Genomic DNA, 22,481 nt, shown 5'->3' on the forward strand with positions numbered 1-22,481 from the left:
CAAAATTGTCACACGTCAAATTAATTCACTACTATCCGCAATAAATCAATACTTGAAAATTTGTTTTCATATCTACTTGTCGATTTATCTAATTACCAGCTGCAGGCCTATGAAACAAATCTGAACTTCGAATTTTTGGCATTTTTCCCACAGATACCAGATTTAATGAAGTACATACAATATTTTTCGCCAAAATCACTGTTTTCGTACAATGATATAGTTTTCCTACAGAAAAAAACGTTGGTATTTATACTTGGTGAACTCACCATCCTTGAAATGTATTTTCACAAATTATATTCCAGAATACCAGAAATTCAATAATCAAAATGCATGAAAATAGTGTCGGGATTATTTAGTGCACAATAATAATGCCCTTAGAGAAATGAGAAAATAATTGTCAACTACACGTGCATTTATACTATATGAAGATTATGGTGATCTTGGAGTAACAATTTTCTATTATTACTAAATTTAGTTCAAGTATGCAAAGAAACGGTAAATTTACAAGTGTATCAAAAGTAGAGAATTGGTTGCGAAGTCTATTTAGACTTTTCTGTACAAACTGACCACTAAATCCGCAGATTGTATTATTTTTGAATAAGTTGTACAATCATCACTAAAGTAGCATGCCAAATGATTAATTATTAGAACGTTAAAAACTATTGTCATTTCAATTAACATAATTATTCAATAAAGTTAGATTAGAAAAAAAATTTTACATTGCAAGCAAGGAAACCTTGTATCATTGTGTAACTGATTTTTCCCCACAGAGTGGTACTTATGTAACGTATGTGCATACATTAACCCAGTAACAAATAGGAAAAAGAAATGTATTTAGATGTAACACAACAGAACCCTGAATTGAAACTATCCATTTATACTAATAATTATATCGAATCACACTCCTGCAACGTAGTGCTACTGCATGTTCAGATATTCAAATGAAACTATACGTCAAAATAAAGTCTGAGATGTATTTTAACGAAATTACAGAACATTAAGGTAGGTAATTAATGGTTCACCAATTTTCTAGTTTTTAACTACTCAGTATGACCACTAAACATCCGTCATAGAAATGATTCAACTATAAAATGATAGAATCCTGTTTTAATCACACTTTATCTGTGCAAAACTTATCATTTTGCTTTACGAACAACCGTGGTCAATATAACAGCAATAATCTCTTTGGACAATTAGAACTGAACTACATGAGAAAGACATTAGAAACTTCTTTAAGAACGATTTTTTAGAATAAGTCCTCTCAGTACATAGCCGATTGTAAGTAGAGATATCGTGAGAATGATTTGAATAAATGTTGAATAACTATGTATTAGTATCACGTTCATTCTCATGACATTATTATTATTATTATTATTATATCTAACAATAAAATAAGTAGTCTCTTCACTATGGTAGAATTGATTTTATTCGCTTATGTATTTTTATTATTTTTAACTACCAATACTCAATAATGATTATGCTTACACAATTAAATTTTGCCCAACATGTAACAACATGGCTATAAAATAATAGATCATGTATGTTATTTACACAAAGTAACGCAATGCGTAATTAATGAACACGGGATCGATATAAACAATCGATAAAACAAGTTCGCAATTGTAAAATCAACGGTGTTAGGAGGAGTGAAATATAGCGATATTGTTAATATTTTCAATCACGTTTATCGGTTTTTGCATAATTGATTTTTATTTTTGTATTGTTTTCTTCGTATTTTTAAATGTACATCTGACACCACTCTAAACTCTACTTGTTACTCATCTCGTTGATTATAAACATGGATATATTTTTACTTTCAAGAACCCACAAACCACATAAGACTTGTTTCCATGTTACAATCTATCCAGGCATAGATGTTTGTTAACAATGGGTCGATTTACAAATTTTCCATTTTACTGTATATTTACGTTGCATTGGACAACAGATACATTCGTATATTTTTTCATTTATAAATTTCTTGTTCCCAATGCCTCTGTTGCAACCAAAGAATTAAATACAGAAGAAAAAAAGTAAAACACACCACATATCTTATTCGATACCCCTCTCAAGAGTAAGCGAAATGTTTCCTGCATTTTCAACTAGACAGTGGTAAGGATTAGAAATAGGGAATTTCGATATGACGACGAAAATAATTTCGCGATATTTTTCTCATTTTTCTCGGGTTGATGATAGATAAGTTTCCTTTACTTCAGGACTAGGTGCCTAATACTACATGAAAAGAAAGCTTCAACAGTCGGTATTCAAATCTTAAAGATGTACAAGTAATATGTATGTGGGTGAATAAATTACACCGTATCATATACACAGCCTATCATTATTAATATTATTATTACGCTTGTTAATAATATCATTATCACTATTATTGATGTTAGTATTCAACACGCAAATTTAAGTAACTGCCAAAACTTCCACACTTCAGTATTAATTATTCGTGAATAATCTTGAATATTCGTTCGCTATCTTCAACTGCCTTATACGAGATGCCAACAAATTATTATCAATTCTTCTAATATTAAATATTGTTACAGTAAATCGAATTTTAAATGAGGTCATCCTCAGTTCAACAATTGCGTCGCATTTTTCATCCTGGAATTGGGTTCTTTTGATAACTGATTAAAGATTGAATTTCTATCTATTGGTTGTCGCCAAGCAAAAACACTCAGTTCTTCAAATACTGAACTTGTTACAGCGACTTATAAATTATTCATTTAATTACTGCCGGCCTAACGCGACCACTAATAGCAGATACTACATAATTATTATGTTTTTTTATTTGTTTTAAGTTTTTTTTTTTTTTTATTAAGACATTTTCATGTATATGTATGTATACTTAAATAAAATATACATTGTTTGACTTGGGACAATATAAACTTCCAATACGATTACTCAAGATCTATTAATATAAACAAATTTAGCCCAGCTCTTGTCATCGCGTCTTAATACTTTCGATAATTATTCTTATTTTTACTATTATTAATAATAATATTACTATTATGCCTAGTCGAAACATTGCTGCGTAATAAATATATTAACTATAAACTATCAGAGCAACGTGTTATTCCATAAAGCGTTATTATCATCATTGGCGAGGCATCGGATCACTCGTTACACATCAAAATCAAAATTGAAACAATATTAGGCATGTATTTCTGATGTGTTGTGTTGGATTATTGACTGTTGAATAATGTAACTAGTCATAACGCGTCACGATGCCATACCCAAGTTTTCTTTGTATGGTCAAATCTGTGAGCAATCCACTGCTGTTCCAATAGCTGGTATCTATCCTGACTCAGATATAAAGGTTTGCCTCGTCTGTAATCGCCAGGAAAAAATGTATTCGCATATTGTCGTTATCCAAGTTTTCTATTCCTATATCTGATAATAATTTCGCACCATTGATCGTAAATGTAGGAAAAGTCAAGAAAATAACAGTACTCACTTCAGATCCCTATCCTCCTCATCAAACTCGTCGAGGTACAAAGAACCCCACAAACAGGCTCTTTTTCCTCGTATCACAATAACATACGTTGACGTAACAACCAGGTATATACCAGTCCCTCCGCCGCAGTCAACCGAGTGCTGAATTTTAAATAAAATTATTGGTTTCAACAGTTGTTTGTATGCACATTAATAACAGAATGCATGTGAATTTATCGTACCTTAACAGCCTCGCAAACGTTTTGTTGCTTGCAGCAATTTTGCTTAAGACAGACAATCGTTCCGCACAAAAGACATATGCTCGTTTCTTGGGGTACAGAGTGACACTGACGGCACTGCCGTTCGTGGTAATACTGTTGTACGAATAATAAGTTTCAAAATCAGTTGTATTTTAATTAATGATAAGATGCTTCAGAAACTATTTTTATTGACGATAAATGTCTCGACTTGTTTTCTTACCGTGAAGATTTTTTCATACTCCCTTGGTAGATTTAGTAGCTTTGGAACCTGCCAGTATATATGTTGGGTGGTGATCAAGCTCCGGGCTGAGTCCACGCTTCGATTAACAAACGCATTAAATTGATCTAACCATAGCCGTGGGACAGCCATGCTTGCATCGCTGTCTTGCCAATTCAGTGCTACGGCCGAATTGAAGCATTCCCAGTCCATACCTTCTGTGACCAGCTCTAAATAGTAAACTAATCGAACAAACTCGGTTTGAGGGGTCCGAACCACAGGTAACGGCTGTTCATATAAATGATATCGTAGCAGAGCAGCTACCCGTAGAAAAGGCAGGCAGAGCTTTTGAACCTATACGCAAATAAAGCATGGTTGTTTTCGAGTTGCCAGTGAAAAAAAAATGCTACATGTCAATACTCGTGGTAAGATCCAGTATTAGTATCAAACTACTCTCTTACTTGAGGCTCCAACAATTGGATGTTGAATCTAGCAGAATGCATTAAAGTCGAACCACGCTGATAAAGCTCAGTATTACTAAAGTAGCTGACAACTGAGTAAAGAGCCTCTTCCAACGTGGTTGGAGCTCCTTGGCAAGCTCGGCCTCGCCTCAGCAGGGTACTTCTGTCCACGTGCGACAAGTTGTAACTAATTTGGATGATCACTTGGTAATAGAGGAGGTTGTAGACGACTTTTACCACACTGGAGAAATAAGCTGACGAGAAAAGATTACCATGTGACGTTGAATAAATAAATTAACAAGAAATTGGCAAAAATTCAATTTTAATTTTACGCAACGTACTCTGATCTAAGTGAAGAGGAAGTAACAATACGAATTGTATCAGAAGAGCTGTGGGGTCCCTGAGTAAAAGCGGAACTTCATTCTCAATTAGTGTCAAAGCAAGTGGAGCCGCTGGTTCAGGAAGGAGTCCCGAAAGTTGTTGCCAAGTTTGCCATACTGGCCAATTGGTTAATACTCTTGCGTGCATCGCGAGCACGTGAAGAAGGGCAACTGGAAAATAAATGTTATTACGTGTTAATTATTGCAAATGATTCACCGTTGAAAAGACAGATAATATTTTCACGTCTCAATTAATAAGACCCGTGCATTACCAATGCAATCCCGTTTTGGTGTGAGCGGTACAGACACTGCGGATGCTGTACACAAAGAGCCGCCTCTCTGAACCAATTCTATCTCAAAATTAGTCCGTGCTACAGAAGTAACGAAGAGAAACAAACTTTGGTGACTAGGTGTAGCGTTCCTTTGGTTATACCTTAAGTAAGTACTACTCGTCATATCTTCCATAGCCTTTCCCATGGCGACAGCTAAGTTCGAAGATATCTGAAAGTAATGAAACTAGATTTTGCTATACCTGATTGTAATACTCAGATGAATAAATATCATCGTTGCTCTTAAATTCTTACTGGATTTCGTTGTATTTCTTTGAGGAAGGAGTTAAGTTCTGTCAGAATAGCCATAGGAGAGGCGTGCCGCGAACGGACAACGGCAGCGCACTCTCCGAGCTGTGGTGACAAGGGTAAGACTGAATTAGCCAATTGCCTACAGAGCGGGCAGAAATATTCTCCTCTATCGACAGCAAGATTTTGTTGACGGTGTTGACTTCTCAGCGATTCCAAGTAAGACTTAAGACAGTCCAGGTGCAAGTGATGCCCGCAAGTTTGAACGTGAACTCCGCCTTCCCAACCAATATTCACGGACAACAACCAGGATGGCTGGAGGGCCAAACAATCGTTAAATATAAACAAAGTGATATGTGTTGGCTACAGGATAAAAGTATACCCTCAGAAGTTTCAACATAGAAAAAAAAAAACACAAATATCGAACTTACAGTGTCAAAGTCTCGATTCATCTCGGAGATCCTCTGCTCAAAATGTGCACTCCGGGTGTTACTTTTGGAAATGGGTGGATCTTCGTCTGACGTAGGCAGCACAAGTCGTTCAGGTTGTTGCCTTTCATGACTGATTACGCTTGTTGCCTGTATGAGATATGTATTCAAGTAAATTGGGGTTCGTTTTCAGCTTTTTTGCGTATGAAGAATTGAGCACAATACTATCAGCAGCATAATTACCTGAACCAATACCACAAGACCCATTGGCTTGTCCTCGCTGCTGGCAGTTGTTTGATTGCATATTACACAGTCGTATTCTTTCTTACTAGCTAACTTTGTCGGCTCTTCCTGCTCGCTACAGTCCATGTTCGATACGCCAGCTTCGTCTGTATAATGTTAACGTCGCTTATTATCACAAATACTGTACACAAAACTTTTCAATTACTTCTTCACCTCCTTCACTCACCAGTCTCCATATTCGTTTCCATGAATTTCTTTTGCTGATCAAGGAAATCTGCCAAAACTTTTTCTTGTCTCTCTTTGGCTCTCCTACGTCTTTCCTCTCTCTCGCGATTTTCTTTTTCGCATTGTTCATCCTCATGCATACGAGGCCAAAGTCTATTTCTCGTTTCCGTAATATTTTCCTTGCATACAGGATCTAGATTTCCAATTTTATTCAAGAGTTGAGATATGAAAAATGGACCATCACCAATCCGAGATTCTCGCGGATGAATCCTCGCTGAGCTGCTACTGCTACTGCCGGCTTCATTATCAGTCGTCTGATTTAATTGTTCAGGATTATAGCTGTCCGGCACCCCTGACAACTGCGAATGCAGCCTAAGCAGCAACGAGATTATACTCTCCCCAACCTTGACTGTTTGAGGTTGAGAAGATCCAGACTATAAACAGGAAAGAGAGAAAAAAAAATCATGTAATACGACCTGTGAATGACTCCATGACTTTTTTTGCTGAAAATTCGATGAAAAAAGAAAAAACATCTATACTGTACGAAAGCTTCAATAATTTAGTTGACGTAGTCCATTTCTTTTACCTGAGGTTCTTTCCTCTTAAAATGATTATGAGGATTCAAAGTAGATGGGACAATTTCCGTTGACGTTACCCCTCTAATACTAAGTCCAGAATACATCATTGGTGTGGACACAATGTCGTTGCCAGGCATAACGGCAGGGCGTAGAGGTGTGGGAGGTAAAGCTGCTTGACCACCGATCGCACCTGTTGGCAAATAACTCATGTTCCAAATAATTTACTTCGTGGGTGTTGCCTAATTCTTCTTCACAAGGACCTTTATCTTCGTAACGCACCCAAGAAATTACATTATCTTCGAAAATGAGCTAAAGAGAAGGTAAATACAAAATATCCGCCAAAGCGAATACCAGACAGCCTAGTCAAGACGCATCCTTAGTCTACAACATCATGTAAGTTCATTGATTATTGGACATACCGTCGTCGGGTGTAAGACCAGGCTCGGAAAGAGCTACAGCCACAGTCATTATTTCATCGGTTGATTGTGGTAGAGCTCTCGGCGACGTTGGTACCAAATCATCATCACTGTTTGTACGAGATGCTAAAGCGACGATTCCGTCTTCAGGTACCATGCTGTATTCGCCTGAAGTATGTGTTAATTAGTTAGATTAATTACAGGAAATTTATTCCGAAATTCATCAGAAACTTATACTGAATATATTTCGATTTGTTTATTGTTCGTTTATTTTAATATCTCTTAATGAAACATTACCACCAGTGGATGGCAGAGCTTGTAGAGGGTATTGATCCATTGGAGGAGCTGCTTCCTCGTTATCCTCGGTAATATCTAATGGCGGCAATGCAAGAACTTCGTGTCGTTCATCGTGCAGCATTAAAGAAGTAGAGAGGTCTGTCACGGAGTCATGGATTTCCCACTCAAATTCACCTGTATCGTACATGGAAAAAAGATTTATTTTCGTCACAAGGGCAAAATGTGATAAAAGCAACACAAATAATAACAACTTGTTTTTACAGTACTCCAACTCGCCAAGTTATGCTTGAGAAAAATACTTACTGTCAGAACTGTTTGACTCAGGCTCTTGGACTAGAGTTACACGAGGTATTATTGTCCTCAGATTTGCAGATAAACTATCTCCTTCATACCAGCCTGCTAAGTCCATGTCTTTTATTACATGAGATGCCCCTCCACCACTGTATCGACAAACTGGATTCGCCTGTGTAAGAATATCAGTGGATGTTGAAATTTTTACTGACTTTATCTGTCGCCCGTGTTGTTATATGAAAAATCATGTAAGTTAAAAAGTTGGATCACCAAATACTCACGGATTTTTCAGGAACTTCAGCGGTCATGACAGCCATTTCAAGTAAATAAATAGTCAAAGCCATGATGTGTTCAGAAACGTTGTGACCATTCACAGATTTGTACAGTACAATGAGGATCATTGCGTGGAAGACTCGAGAACGCAGGACAAGTCTCGGATCATCATAGTCGGAAGAAACAGGAGCAGGGTGACGGAATGGAGGCCACGGTGTTGCGCCACTCTTAAGTTGTCCAGTTTGTTTAACACTGTCAATTTGATTATTGAGCCATGTAGCTTAGTAAATGGACCACAGTAAAGCAAAGAGCCTGACGGTGATACTTACTATTCGGTAAATCTGTCCATAGACACTTGAAAATCTGTGCGATGTACAGCCCTGAGTAAAACGTGAAGAGGATCGAATAGCTCATCCCAAACGCGTGCTTTTGGTCCGTACATTCCCTGCTGCATATTTCCACTGGCTTCTAGACTGGGTGCTCTATATTGTGCAACCTGTGAGATAAGGGAGTAGATTTATTTTTATCCAAAATTCATTTTTTGTAGAGAAGAAAATGACGGGGATACCTCAGCGAGGACGGTTTCGAACTCCCTATTAGCCGTAGTCCCACATCGTTCGGGCATAAGTTCCATAAGTTGACTGTGAGTTTTGTCACCTATGCATAGCAGGGTGACCATTTCTAGACAAGATAATTCAGGATCTGAAAGACCTGAAGTGAGATAAATTGCGGTCAATTACCAATTGAGTTCAGAATCCTGTGATATAAATACTAAGAGTGAATGATTGTAAAAAAATCTTGCCTAAATTAGTGCGGACGCTAACAAGAGTCGCTAAAAATGTCAGGCAGCTTTCCAGCATGGGAGTATCGTGCTCTCCCTCTAAATACTCATTTTGTGGTGGGTGGTAAACGTTCAGGCTCATCCATTCGCGCACATGAAATCTGTGAAATGATGAAATAGATTGTGGCATGGATACGTAACTTGGTACATTAAGGATAGGTACAGATGTAAATTGTACAGTAACATGGTTAATAAGATGCAATACATTACTTGTCAATAACGGTTTTCAAAAAGACCTCAGGCTGCAATTTAATGGCACAGATTTGTAACAGATAAACGTCCGCGTCTACCATCGAATTGCAAAAGTTGCACTGTATATAAGTCATTGCTTGACCTCGTATTTGAACACCATTTCGCACCCATAATTTATTATGGATTTCATAAGAGGCCACCTGAAACAAGTAATGTAATTTTTATGCATTTGATTTACAAATCTCGGCGATGTGGGCTAGAGACAATTGCACTGTAGTGGAAAATATATTTAGAGATACTTCGGACAAATCTCGCAAAAACCTATTTGGCTCATGTAATTTTGCATGGTGGATGTGTACAGCTTGAGAAGTGAAAACATAACATATAAGTAGAGCAGTATTATGGATTCCACCACAATTTCTACTAATCTCAATCTCAAGGTGTTATTTATATCTGATTAATCTTGTGCGACTACTGACAAACGGAGTGTGGGGTTTGGATGCTCATCCAGCAGTCGATAGTTAATCTATTATTATTGCAAATAATGCAGAAAATATGTTAATAGTATATCATCATTCATATAATTCCAATCAATTCGGTAAGTTTGATATGCAGGGGTAATAAATACATAAACTATTGCCTGCGTACCCACGTATATACAAGTAAAAACGCACATGCGAATTTCTCTCTACGCATAGTATGTTTCGAAACCTCCTTCTTATTTACATCATACAGTCATACATTGGCTGCAGAGGTTTATAAAAATAATACTTCTTACATATCACTCGAAGATAAGATTTAACGACCTCTATGACATGTGTAACCGATTCAAGTGTCGTCAACTGTGATATGAACCGTCCATATAATTTTTATAGGAATAATAATAATATGTACCCTATACGTCAATGTGGGGAAACCCTTGTCTCTTTTTTCGTTGCCGATAAGCTAAATGGTTTATTTATTCAGATGTTGGGGCCCAAGCTGACAACAATTTTCATTGGTGGTCAAAACACGTTGTCCAGTTGGCAACCAATCAAAAATCATCACATAAGAGGGAAGCCCCCTATTTGCAGTAATTATCTGTGGTAGTGATAGATGCCGAGGCCGCATCTGCCATGGACAGCAATTGTGGAGGATTGTTAGGCTGAGTCTGCAGTTGATCCAAGTAAAAGTACGAGAGCAGATGTTCCGCAAACGGCTAAGTTCGCTTTATCTGCCATTTTGATAGAAGTCCATCTTCGCCGGCGTCCAAGCCATCGTCGCTTACGGATTTTTACGCCAAAGGAGAAAGAACGGTGGAGCATCGCTGGCAGTCGTGCTTGCAAAACGAAGTCTAAATATCAATATCGAGTTAACCAGCAAATACTGGTTTATTTTTTCATTCGAAAGCTAGGGTAGTTAACCCCTAAATACAGGCCCAACCATGTGGTCAGTATTAACGAATCGTAACGCAGTGTTAACTTTATTTGCGTTCTTCGTCCATCTACTTTGCCAATGTGAAACATCGGCTGCGTCGGATACGGTGGGTTCCATTTCGAATGTACTGCGATTCGGGAAAGAAATAATGAGCGACGTTTTTGAAATTATGGAGTTGTACCCCGACATCAGCAAAGACCGTTATGTAGGAAGTGATTTACTTATATCTGCGAGCGAGAAGCGAATAATGAAAAAAATCGCCGCCGTGTACCGTAGACTGGACGTTTTTGAAGAAAATTCAAGGATTCGTCTGGCGGTGAGGATAGACGGTCTTACTCGACAACTGCATCAACAGTCTCAGTTATCGTATTATCTCAGCGAATTAGATTCCCAGATAACCGATACATCAGAGCAATACGATAAATTCAAACTTTACGCCAATGCACCAGAAAAATTCGAAAAATTCACCCTGGAAAAATTTGCCGAATGGTGCGTATCACATGGCGACGGGATGTTGGTAATTCTCGAAAAAATTCACGCTCTTATTATACCACACAGACATGGATTCGGTACTCGGAAGCTTCTTGATCTTCTTGTAAACTATATGAAGGTGAGTTATAATTTACGCACACTACAACATTAACCGAACATTGTATAATACTTTTAGGAGATTAATATAGAAATGGTTTAATTTTATTAAATTACGATAAACTTTAAATTTTTTCGAGACTTGATGATATGCCAACTCGTTTTCAACGAGTACCTTACCGGGACTTTGTTCGTTGATAGGTGATCTATATCTATTTGTCCAAAGTACTAATGTATCAGGAAAAAAAGGGGGTAACATCTTTGTTGCTCATTTCGTATCATTAGCCGAATCGACGTATAACGTCTGTAACGTAGATCGCAGTACAGAACGGACGCACCAGGATGTGCGACGATAAATTGAGAAGAGCTGTTATTAGTATGGACTTTGGTAACAGAATATTAACAACAAAAAGTAAACGAATTACAAGATAACATAAAAAAGCGGTAGTTTTATGTCTATAAAAAGTAAACCAGTTAAAATTTTACCAAGAATTTTAAGGAAAAAACAGATAATGAGTAGGAAACCACCCTCAACAAATTTTCTTCGTTTTGTGGTGAATGAAATGGAAAGCGTAATCACGTGACGTGATTTTTTGCACCCCAAAGTGTAAAATTCGATGGCACGTAGAAGCCGTGGTTTGCAGTCCGTAAATAGTTCGGTAGCGGCTGCAACCCCTACCACAATAAATTGGCGCGATATTTTGAAGAGCTGACGCTGCAACTCGGGCGTTTACGGCCAAATGAGTTCGGTGGATTAGTCCTGAACTGGACGCAGTGAACGGAACACGGCCTACCACAGTTGGTCGTCGAAGTGTGGAAACAGAGAGACGATTCAGCGCTGACGTGCTATCGAGTTAACGGCCTGACTCGATTCATCGTTGGAAGAAGCCGCCGGTGTCGCGTTAATTCAAATCGCAAGTGTGCAAAGCTTTGCGATGAAGAGTAAAATTGTAAAAAAGCGTAACGCGGTGCTATCTGCAAAAGTATTCTTTGTCATAAACGTATTACTACTTCGCTGCGCCAACGTGGGATCAACGCCGCTGACTATAGCACCTGTTTCGGGTGTTCTACAATTCGGGAAAGTGGTAGTGAACGAAGTAGTCGACTTGGTAGAATTATTCGGCGAAAATGCGGGAGAGGACTTCATTGATCATGATTTATATAAGAAGAAAAGCGAGAAGCGAATAATGAATAAAATTACCCAGCTATACCAAAGGCTGGAAAACTTTGAAGATAGCTCGAAAATGCATACTGCGGTAACTTTTGAAAATATTATTCGTCAAATACACCAACAGACTCAACTGACGAATCATCTTAACGAGTTGAACGCCCTGATATCTCGTACGTCATTGAATTACCATAAATTCAAACGTTTTGCAAGTGCACAAGATAAATTCGAAAGATTCACGTTGGAAAAATTTGTCGAATGGTGCGTCGCACCTCACGACGGGATTTTAGAAATACTTGAAAGAATTCACACTTTAATAGTACCGGATAAGCACGGATTTTCAAATCAAAATCTTATCGAGCTTCTTGTCAATAATTTGGAGGTAAGTAAATACATGCAGTTAATTCGGCATTTCCAGGATTTAGAAGTTACAAAATAATGACATGACAGACGGCGAACATTTTGTTTGAGGAAAAACCTAGGGAATCTTGGAAATAATATTCATTATCCGCTTTGAGATCTATCTGGCCAATATCAAAGTTCAATATTTACTATAGGCTAGTGAATAACGTTGCGCTGACGCATTTCAACCGCCGTTATTTTATTCTTCGAATCTTCGAAGGTTAAAACACGCTGAAGGATATCGCGTGAGCTCGTTTCACTTCCACACCGGGGGTAACCCATAATGTCGTTTGAAAAGTGAATACATGGATAATTTTCAAACGGAACAATGACTAATAATGGGTAGCAGTTGAACCGAGCATGCGCGTCGCTACGTTCCAAACGTCGTACTCATGACGTATGAGTGCAGTGTTTAGTTATGGGAGGAAGGGGCGATGAGAGAGAGAGAGAAATAGCCGTGAAAACGAGAGGATGCACGTAGATATACGAACAAACACACAGATTCATTGAGGTGTGAGAGGCGGTACTGCTAAAGCGGACTTAAAAGTTCCCCTACCTCAAACCAAACTGAGGTCGACAACGAATATTCAGTACAGCTGGGACGTGGTGTGGATCGACACGTCTGACTCGCTGTAAAACGATACATACCTATACCTAACTATCTGTCTACCTACTTGCGAAACAAAAGTGTCACACGATTCAAGTATCGGAATATTTTTTTTTTAATACTCAGTTTCTCAGTGTGTATCGACGTGAGTTTCTCTACTCGGCTGTCTGAATTGCGCATTTGTCACGTGATACGGTGTAATTATTATCTCTTCCATCATTCCCTACACCCAGGCACGGCAAGTAAACAGGGTATCCCAACTGCACCGATTTGCCATTATCTTTTCGAAATCCGCCCAATGCCAACACAATTATCTAGATATCCCAGAGACTATGGATGTTTAAGAGGGAAACTGTGCTGATCGAGGAATTTCGAACCGTCTGTAACTTGCAATTAGACTACATTCGTGAGAGGTTTTTACTTTTTACCGTGAATACGTCGACAGCGAAAAGGCTAAAGAAACTTTCGTTCTTAGAACTGATTCATACATAAATGCGAATGAGGTTACTGTATCTATGAATCACGATAGTCATTTTGAACGGTAAACTTGTGTTAGTTGCCCAAACTGAACTGTTATTTTCAATTAAATTACGGTAAAACCTATCTCAACGCCATATACTTGACATGTTCCGCGGTAATTGGTTGCTTGTACGATTGCGGAAAACTCAGGTTGTCTCGGGTACGCAAAATTCAATATATAATTTTCCAACCATTCGCATTGTTTCTCCCTAGATTATGTTGAACGTCACCGACGTTCTACAATCCAAACCCTGTATTTAACATAATTTCTGCCGACAGAAGAAAAGTACAGACAATCGTGACAACAAGCGGCGTTTAACGTTTCTGCTCCCTGTTGTTGAACGTTATGTATAGTGGTATTGACAATTCAACCAGATATTATCTCGGCGAACTACCGCGGCGTATAACGCAAACTGTATTCGTCACTGAAGTCTAGGGGGATAATAAATTGAACTCTAAATTGATTCCGCTAAAAATCGCAATGTTGCGCTTCTCTTTTTTTGTGTAATCGAAGTTTTAAGGGGATGCCCTGGTGGATTTCGACGGTGGCATAAATATTTCCATATATCGAAGTCCACGTATCTCGCACCTGAAAAAGAGCCTTACAGTCCCATTGTATTCACAATGCTGAACAAAAACACTCCAATTGATTTTCATTTGGCGCAGAAATAAATAAATGACATGAATTCTACGAATTTGGTATTGCGATTTCTTAGAATCCGTGACATTTCTTTATTTCTGAGTCGAATAAAAATGTATTGGGGTGTCTTTTATTCAGAATTGTGAATATAATGGGACTGTAAGGCCTTTTTCGCGTTTAAGATACGTGGACTTCGATATATGGAGATGTATGTATACGATAATATCGAAATCGCCTAGGGCACCCCCTTAAGTATGCACCCACCTATCGCATCACTCATGTACGTACTAATAGGACACATACTTGTTAGGTGATGTTATACGGCGGATAAAGGCGTTGGGGGGGTTACGCACAGCTGCGGGTGTTGGGATAAAAAAAAATTGTCATTTGAGACGTGGGGGACACATGAGAAGAATACACGTGGTGTCGTATTGTCAGCATTTGGCACACGCACCTAAGCTTTGCCTGTACTCTAAATAAGAATTAAACAAGCTCGACCGTTAATTGCCGCTTTCGTAATTACACGCGAATGTAACGTTCATATTGCACGTGCAACAATACATCAGTCTTTATTAAAGTTATTCACATTTTCAAATGATGATCACGATCTAGAAAAAAAAATAAATAATTTCTACCGAAAAACCATTCCAGATTGTAAAATAAATGGTATTTTCAACAAAATACTATCATTCAAACGAAATATCATCTACCTGTTTTCATTGTTGTTGTATTATGAAAAGAAAAATAAATTTAACAATGTCTCAGGACTTTACCAAACCAAATCGACTCCTGACAATTTTTATACAAATAACTGTAGTCATTCCATAGCGATAATGTAATTCTGAGTTCCGACGAAAGAACAGATAAACAAATACATGAAACATGATTACATAAAGTGAATCATTTCAGCCAGGAGAGACTAGCAGAGTCTGGAAGAGAAATATGATATAAATAACTCCATAAACCTCTCACCACAAACTGAACTTGATAAACATTTCCTTTGTCAACATTGTTCGTTTTTACAACAGTGCATTAATAAAGAGGGAAAAAATCTCAATGAACGACCAGTGATGCAGTTTGAATGATTCTAACGATTGCTAAGATGGATGGCTACTTCAAGTTTTTTTTTTTATTGTCGCTGATCACTGCTGTCACTGCCATTGAAAATGGAATACAACTATCCAAGGTGGATGTCATAAGGCATGACTTGATGAAAGTAGAGTCCGATTTGGTACAAAGACTCAACATACCGTCAACTATGTACGACTCAGATATGCGGAAGAAATCTGTGGCTATGATAATTGAAGCTTACGCAAAGTTTGGGATTATTTTTGATGATGAATTTCCAAACATGAGAGAAAAACATTTGGAACCCCTCCAATCGTTACACATTTGGGCAAGGGCTGAGAACATATTACGGAATATCGACGGACTGTATACAACATTCAGACGTCTTCAGCAAGCTTCGATTGAAAGTCATTTGCCAGTCGACGAAGAAACATGGAAAGATTTCTCAGAGACGATACTGTTCGATGCGAACGCCTCCATATTGACTGCGCTCTATCAAGTCTTTGATTTAATTGTTGATGAAAAACTTTATGCATCGGCCTATCAGGTACAGCGAAATACTAGAAATAGCTCACAAACAAGATGATCGATCCCTGATATTTGTAAAGTTGCGATGAATATATGAAAACAAATTTGGTGAATGAATATTTCAAACGGAAAAAAAAAAAAAATGATATTCACACATTGATTTTGCTAGGTTGGATATCAGGAGTAATAAGCCTCTATAATTGAAGGATAAATATTAATTTTGAAACTTTTGTTACAGGAAGGAGAGAGAACGATTTGCAATGACAATCAATCGCCGCAACAGTTGCTCTACAATTTGTACAACAGTATTGCAGTTACTGAGATCAAAGGATACACGATGATGCAGTTTTCATGGCTGTTGCTAAAGCTTTATAAAAATGGTAAACCGAGGAATGCTTTTTCTCGTGACACAAAATTTAGGGAATTTCTGAAGGCCGAATAATCATGACCCTATTTTCAGGTAATTTTACCGAAGAGATACGGCTGACGAAAAGTAGGTACGAAGCTCGCATGGCAGAAACCTCACAGGCTATACAGACGGCAATGGCATTTGCATCTCCAGATTTGTGGAAATGTGATCCCCAACACAGAGGTCAGAAGACAATATATAATGTATTTTTCATTATTACATTGAAGGACCCGTGATAAGAAAATGATTAGCATATTTTTCACAGGACCAGAAACGAGCACTGAGTTGAATTGGTTTCTGCAGTCTTATATTGTGCATGAACTTGACTTAAATGAAAAAAATACATGTGGTCAAAACTGCGCATACTACAGTTATGCCGAAGTGAATTGCAACCCAAAAGATGCATATTGCAAGAAACAGCGAAAATGCAATGGAGCAGTATACAATTGCCAATTCATCGATTCTGACATGTGGATATGTCCAGCGGTTAGGTTTTTTTTACACTAGCCACATAATTGGATATTGAAAAAGATGGGAAAAGCTATTTTCACTGAAATAATACTTGCCTGTGAATACAGATTACTAATGCGTCCCACTAATCGAATGTTTGACTTTGTAGGAAACAAGTAGCAATCGAAGATACAATTATATAGAATATGAAAACGGTCGCGTATTGGGAGAAAAAGGAACGTGTTCTCAAGGCACAACCAAGGTGGATAGCTGGTGGAGATGGCTGTTTTGGCATTGCAGTTACTGCGTATGTTCTTGCGATGAACAGGACAGAGATTCAGACCGATTTTTCAACTTGCGCAAAGTCGTTGCAGACGTCGAATCTAATAAGTAAATATTCCCAAAATTCTTTCTTGGTGCTGCAGTGAAGATTTGTAAAAAGACAAATTGAATTCTGAAATTGAGTTCGTTTACTTTTTTAATTTTTAATTCTCTACTTTCTTTTGTTAACAAATAGAGTAATCACTGGAATTAAATTCGTGAAGGTCAACAAAATGATTCACATCCAAATTGAGCAGGGCCAGTTATTGGCAAGCGGAACAATTAGCAATGTCACAGAATGGAAGCCTGTGGAGTCGTACTCTATTTACAGTGACGGAGTAATTGAGGGAACAGATTTTCTGACATTATCTTGGCACCAGAGAGCTATCGATCTAGATGACCTGAAGGCTCCCCCAGGTCATCTGTTAACGGGTATGTTCTGTTAGATTGAATGGGAATAGTCAATGAGAGACGATTGAAATGTCACACAAGGCACTGAAGCAAAGTTAGATTTTCCAAACTTCTGAATTTTATCTATACAGTTTGAGGGCTCGCAATGTTATATTAAATTATTCTAATTGAATGGATTCATTTTTCTCGGTGGGGAATAAAAAAAAAAAACCAGGTGTGAAGTTCAGGAAACTGGGTGCTCATATAAACCTGGAAATAATGACAACTCCGTTTAATTTCACTACTGGAATCCTAATAAATCCGGATACACAGAGTATATGGCACGGAAACGACAATACCGATGCGACATGGGAAAATCCAAGGTACGAAATCCATAGTTCTTTATCGTAATGATCTTTCGTCTTTATAGAATTTCAAAATTTATAATGAAACGTCTACGTTTTCAGAACACTTCTGAAATTGGATAGACCAGATAAATCAACACGATCTCAAGCAGCATCGATACCAGATTCAAAACATGATCAATACATGATGTTCAGTCCGTCAGATTTGGATAAAGATGCGGGGCAAAGCACAGTACCATTTATTGATACGCAACCTGTTGCGCCATACCCGCGGGTCCCTATTGCAGGAGCTGGAATTTACCATAAGGGAAGACCAGGATTTGGTGGATACATTGCTCCGAAACTTAAAACGTACAACTTTGCGCCTCACTTACATTTTGAGCACTTTGTTTTCACCCCACTAATCAATAATAAGAGTAATGATGTGATAACACTACCACACATAAATTGAGATCAAATGCAGTACTAAAGTTTTGTATATTCGAGCAGAAAAACAAACGAAATCTCGAAGACGCTTGCATAAAATCAAACTATCATTCACTATTATAAAGTATGGAATTTTCTGTAATGTAAAACCTCGTTATTCTATTTGTGTGTGTAACTATAATTAGTAGAGATTGGAATATACTTCCGTGAAAAACTGTTATTGCACTTTTAGTCACAACTCAAAGGTTGCCTGTGATTAATATAACATGTACCTCAACTCAAGTTGAGGAGAATAAATATACTCTTTTGCATTACGTAAAGATATAACTATTATAATCTACTTTATATACTTTGTAAAATCATAATAATTTGATTAAATGATGAAAAAGTAAAATGTCAGTCACCGCTTTTTCACAGATTTCTAGAAAACCTTCCTGCTGTTTTGTGGCCACTGAGTTACGATTTCACGTATTTTTCCAGCTCCCGCAAAGGTATTGTCATAATTTGTTTTCAGTGACAAAATAATTCCCTAAGAAGAAGGAAAAAAAAAGGAAAAATGTTGACACTCACCTGAACTCGCAGCGGATGCATCATAATGAGGTGCAACATGTCGGTGGGAGGTAATAAATCGTGTAGAACAGCTCCCTGTTGCTGGACAGCTTGGCACATAAATACTGCGAAATATCTGTGAAGAGGCAGATGAAATGACACCTGCAGACTGTCACTCTGGAAACAAAAAAAAAGTTCATTAAGATTATATTACACTTAACTTGACAACAAATCGAGTAAGGATTATTCGTCACAAATATTTCAGAACAAACAGGTTCATCGTTGGTTAATAATAACTGACTCACCACGTTTGGATGGGTGTAATTTATGGCATCTAACCAGTCTTGTAAAGCTGTCAAACATACTGTAAGTACCCTGCGACTAAGCACCAGATTCTCTGGACCTCTTAGGTGAGACACAAGTGCCCACATTGGGTAAGCACTGGCTTCTAACTCTGCGCTGAACGCAGCATAGTAAGTATTTGGCTCAAATTCTACGTGCTCGTTCATCTCCCTTTGATTTACATTCATGCCTAAACATAAATACAATGTGTCAATACCAAAAATCCTTACAATAAACGCAACTATGACAGTGGATTAGTTGAAAACAATTTGATAAATCTTTCATCGGGAAAACGAATGCGAATGAATATTAAATGAAAATCGTATCTATTGATAAATATACCTTGAAACATAGACAGAAAGTCAAACCACATCTCAAGGAGACTATCGTCACTCATAAATCGCACAGCGACTGGCTTATGTGAGAGGACATTGTTCAAATCTGACACAAGTGGCCAATAACAATGCTCCTTCATCACTTGGCGTCCGCAGTCTACTACGTAGTGAAAATTTTTGTCTGGATCTGTAATTTTTCATACATTTAAAGTCCTGTTTATAATTATAAGAATGAAGTCAGTGTTTCAGTTGATAACTATCCATCAACTGGTTTCTCACAATGTTATGGAATAGTAAATGGAAAGAACTCTTACCATGTAACGTGTTCTGAATGAGGATTTTGCTCATCATGTATTTCAGACTGATCACCATCACATGTAATAATTTCAGTTGGTCTACCATGCGCAGAGCTAATTTCTCATTACTAAACAGCTAAAATGAAAAATGGAGAAATTTGTATGAAAATGAGAAATATATGTTCGACCTTAAAACGAACCGAAATAAATATAGACCATTGAATATGGTCGATATTAAGTAGCAGTGCAAGATTACCTGTACACTGATGTGTACGACTCGGTTGCTTAGAGTATCAGGATCTTGAGATCGCTCCAACATCATAGAAATTCGGCTGTAGTGTAGGACAAAAGCTCGAGTCAGAGCTTCTTTATAATCGGGATCAGGAAGCATGTTTAGCAAAAGGCAGACTAGTTTCTGGGGAAATTCATAAGCTACTGTCCAAAATACTAATTCTTCCAAAAACGTAGAATGCTTCAAATGTTCTTGAAGCGATGCACATTCTGAAATTTACAAGAATAAGATACAAATCGTATCACTTGATAAGTTTTTTGCCTCGCCCATACCCAAAATAAATTAATTTACCTTTGTATTCATCGGGTGGTTCAGGATTTGGCAATGACTTGACTGCATCTTGATAGATCTCATTACTATTGTGGCAGTAATTGTCGTACTCGGACTGACCAGAACTGCTAGAGGCAGCTGCAGCATCCATAAGATTGCGATATTTTTGAGGATTTGTCAGCGCAGATGTTATAACGTGGCGCATCAACGCTCCCATATTGTTGAGATCTAACAGCATTGTGAGATAAGCGTCAGCATCTTGTATAGCTAGTCTATAATCATCGGGAGCCTTTACTTTGCTGAAAACATAGAGTGAAACCTAGGTTAAGTATAATCAGGTAGTAGAAGTTGGATTAAAGTGGGCTAGGATAACTATAGCCACAAAGGATCCTTAACAGTAGTTACAGTTCGTCAAAAATATTGTTATACAAACATACGAAGTAACGTACCAATTATCTCGCAGGTATTGTATAAGGCGTAGAATAATTCTAGGCATTATTGCTTCAGCGACACACATTAGATCTGATGGTGCAGCTACTTTATTGACTGCAGCTTTTGGTCCATGCTTATCACAAAATCTGAAACATCAACAGTACATCATCGTAGTTAAGCTTATCACAGTAAGTATTAATTTATCATAATTATTATACATTTGAACATATTTAGTTAATAAAAACATGAAAAACTTACCCTGTTTCTTTCATTACTGATGTGTCACCGCAATCGCAGGCTCCTCCTGCTTGACTGAGAAACATGTTGAAGTCATGACGGTGATGATTACCTTTCTTGAAGCACTCCGTGCACAAAGACATACACGGGGAAATACCACAGGTGCGACAACGATAGGCAACAAAATTGGGAGTCCATACAAGTCCACAGGTTGTAGCGTTGTCATAAATTCTCACTAAGGATGATAACGAGGGTCAAATATTGATCAGCAGTAACGAATGAAAGGAGAAAAATTCAAATCATGTAAGACTAAGCAGCTGATCCATGCAAAAGTCGAATTAAGTTCGAAGCTAATCTCTGACTATGCAATTACTCACCTGTGTTTGTAAATTCGTCAGGTGTTCTACCGCCAGCCATTAACCATTTGCACCAATCAATTGTTTCCCAGTCGTCGATAGCCTTGCTCGGTATGAGAAGAATATCAAGAAGTTCATTGAGGTAAGTCGGAGATCCGGAAGATGAGATGTTACTGTTAGTCGGATTGCTGCATTCGGCATGAATGTAAGCTGCAGCACCGCGTTTCCCTTTATTTATGAGGACCTGGGCCGAAGTATTGGAGGTCGAAGCCATGTTTCGGAATTTAATTTTTGGTGAATGGCAGGGGTTCGAATGACATATAATTGGTAAAAAGGAAGATGAAAGGTTATCTTTTTTAAATGGCTATGACGTGATCGAGGTGGCGATACGACGGGTCGTTGTACGCGTCTAACAGCTGATCGTTAAACTATTATGAAAATTTTCCCCAAATCGTATCGCGTGCGATTGGCTTCCTTTTTTATTGATATTTTACTATATTTGGGAAACCTTCCAAGTAAAATAGCCCTGTAAATCCAGGGATCCTCGACCACCTCCATATCAGCACGTATCTTCCGTAGAATATGTACCCCTCATCAATTTTGACAGCATCACGATTAGGAAAACTATGCAACATACACGTCTGGTAATGGCCTCTGCGTGCGGACGTTGTCTTTGTCAATTTCTATACACGAAATACACCCGAGCTCGAATGCCCTGGCGACGATTATTCTGAAAATCGGGCAAAATCACATTCACGGACCAGCAAAACCACCGTACCACCAATTATACCTGACCAATTACAACTATCGGTCGCCTCGAGTTCGTTCAGCCTTTAGTTATAATACTTAAACCAAGAAATTCAGCGTCAATAAATATCCGTATCAAAATAGAATTCTCTGCCGATAGAACAGAGACAGCAGTTAACACATCGCGGTACAACCGGTAACTGTGATCAG

At 37.9% G+C, this 22,481-nt stretch overlaps 2 protein-coding genes across 7 annotated transcripts; one reads left to right on the top strand and one right to left on the bottom strand.

Moving 5' to 3' along the window:
• Positions 1-157: 157 nt before the first annotated feature.
• LOC124304600 (E3 ubiquitin-protein ligase Ubr3) lies at positions 158-22,347 on the bottom strand. Its single transcript, XM_046763041.1, has 29 exons — positions 21,546-22,347; positions 21,190-21,403; positions 20,949-21,077; positions 20,521-20,798; positions 20,194-20,438; positions 19,956-20,073; positions 19,649-19,828; positions 19,270-19,496; positions 18,986-19,141; positions 9,137-9,318; positions 8,888-9,027; positions 8,654-8,796; positions 8,415-8,581; positions 8,094-8,337; positions 7,825-7,984; positions 7,522-7,695; positions 7,228-7,392; positions 6,817-6,998; positions 6,232-6,664; positions 6,006-6,151; positions 5,766-5,912; positions 5,341-5,649; positions 5,029-5,257; positions 4,718-4,927; positions 4,377-4,630; positions 3,919-4,269; positions 3,681-3,812; positions 3,461-3,600; positions 158-3,333 (listed from the first exon to the last, which is right to left on the bottom strand). The coding sequence occupies exons 1-29, from the start codon at positions 21,796-21,798 to the stop codon at positions 3,216-3,218; spliced, it is 5,826 nt and encodes a 1,941-aa protein (XP_046618997.1). The 5' UTR covers positions 21,799-22,347; the 3' UTR covers positions 158-3,215.
• On the top strand, positions 10,267-18,812 carry LOC124304604 (uncharacterized). 6 transcript variants are annotated; one of them, XM_046763068.1, is made up of 9 exons: positions 13,270-13,537; positions 15,487-16,073; positions 16,293-16,434; positions 16,515-16,646; positions 16,729-16,949; positions 17,083-17,303; positions 17,431-17,666; positions 17,860-18,007; positions 18,092-18,812. In XM_046763068.1, exons 2-9 carry the CDS (start codon positions 15,540-15,542, stop codon positions 18,438-18,440), a joined length of 1,983 nt encoding a protein of 660 aa, XP_046619024.1. In that variant the 5' UTR covers positions 13,270-13,537; positions 15,487-15,539; the 3' UTR covers positions 18,441-18,812. The 6 variants fall into 6 exon arrangements, with proteins under 6 accessions (XP_046619020.1, XP_046619019.1, XP_046619024.1 ...); XM_046763065.1 differs by having other exon boundaries at positions 13,270-13,494; positions 15,368-16,073; XM_046763067.1 differs by having other exon boundaries at positions 13,270-13,494.
• Positions 22,348-22,481: the final 134 nt, after the last annotated feature.

Source organism: Neodiprion virginianus, chromosome 5 (assembly GCF_021901495.1).
Source record: "Neodiprion virginianus isolate iyNeoVirg1 chromosome 5, iyNeoVirg1.1, whole genome shotgun sequence".
Lineage (NCBI taxonomy): Eukaryota > Metazoa > Arthropoda > Insecta > Hymenoptera > Diprionidae > Neodiprion > Neodiprion virginianus.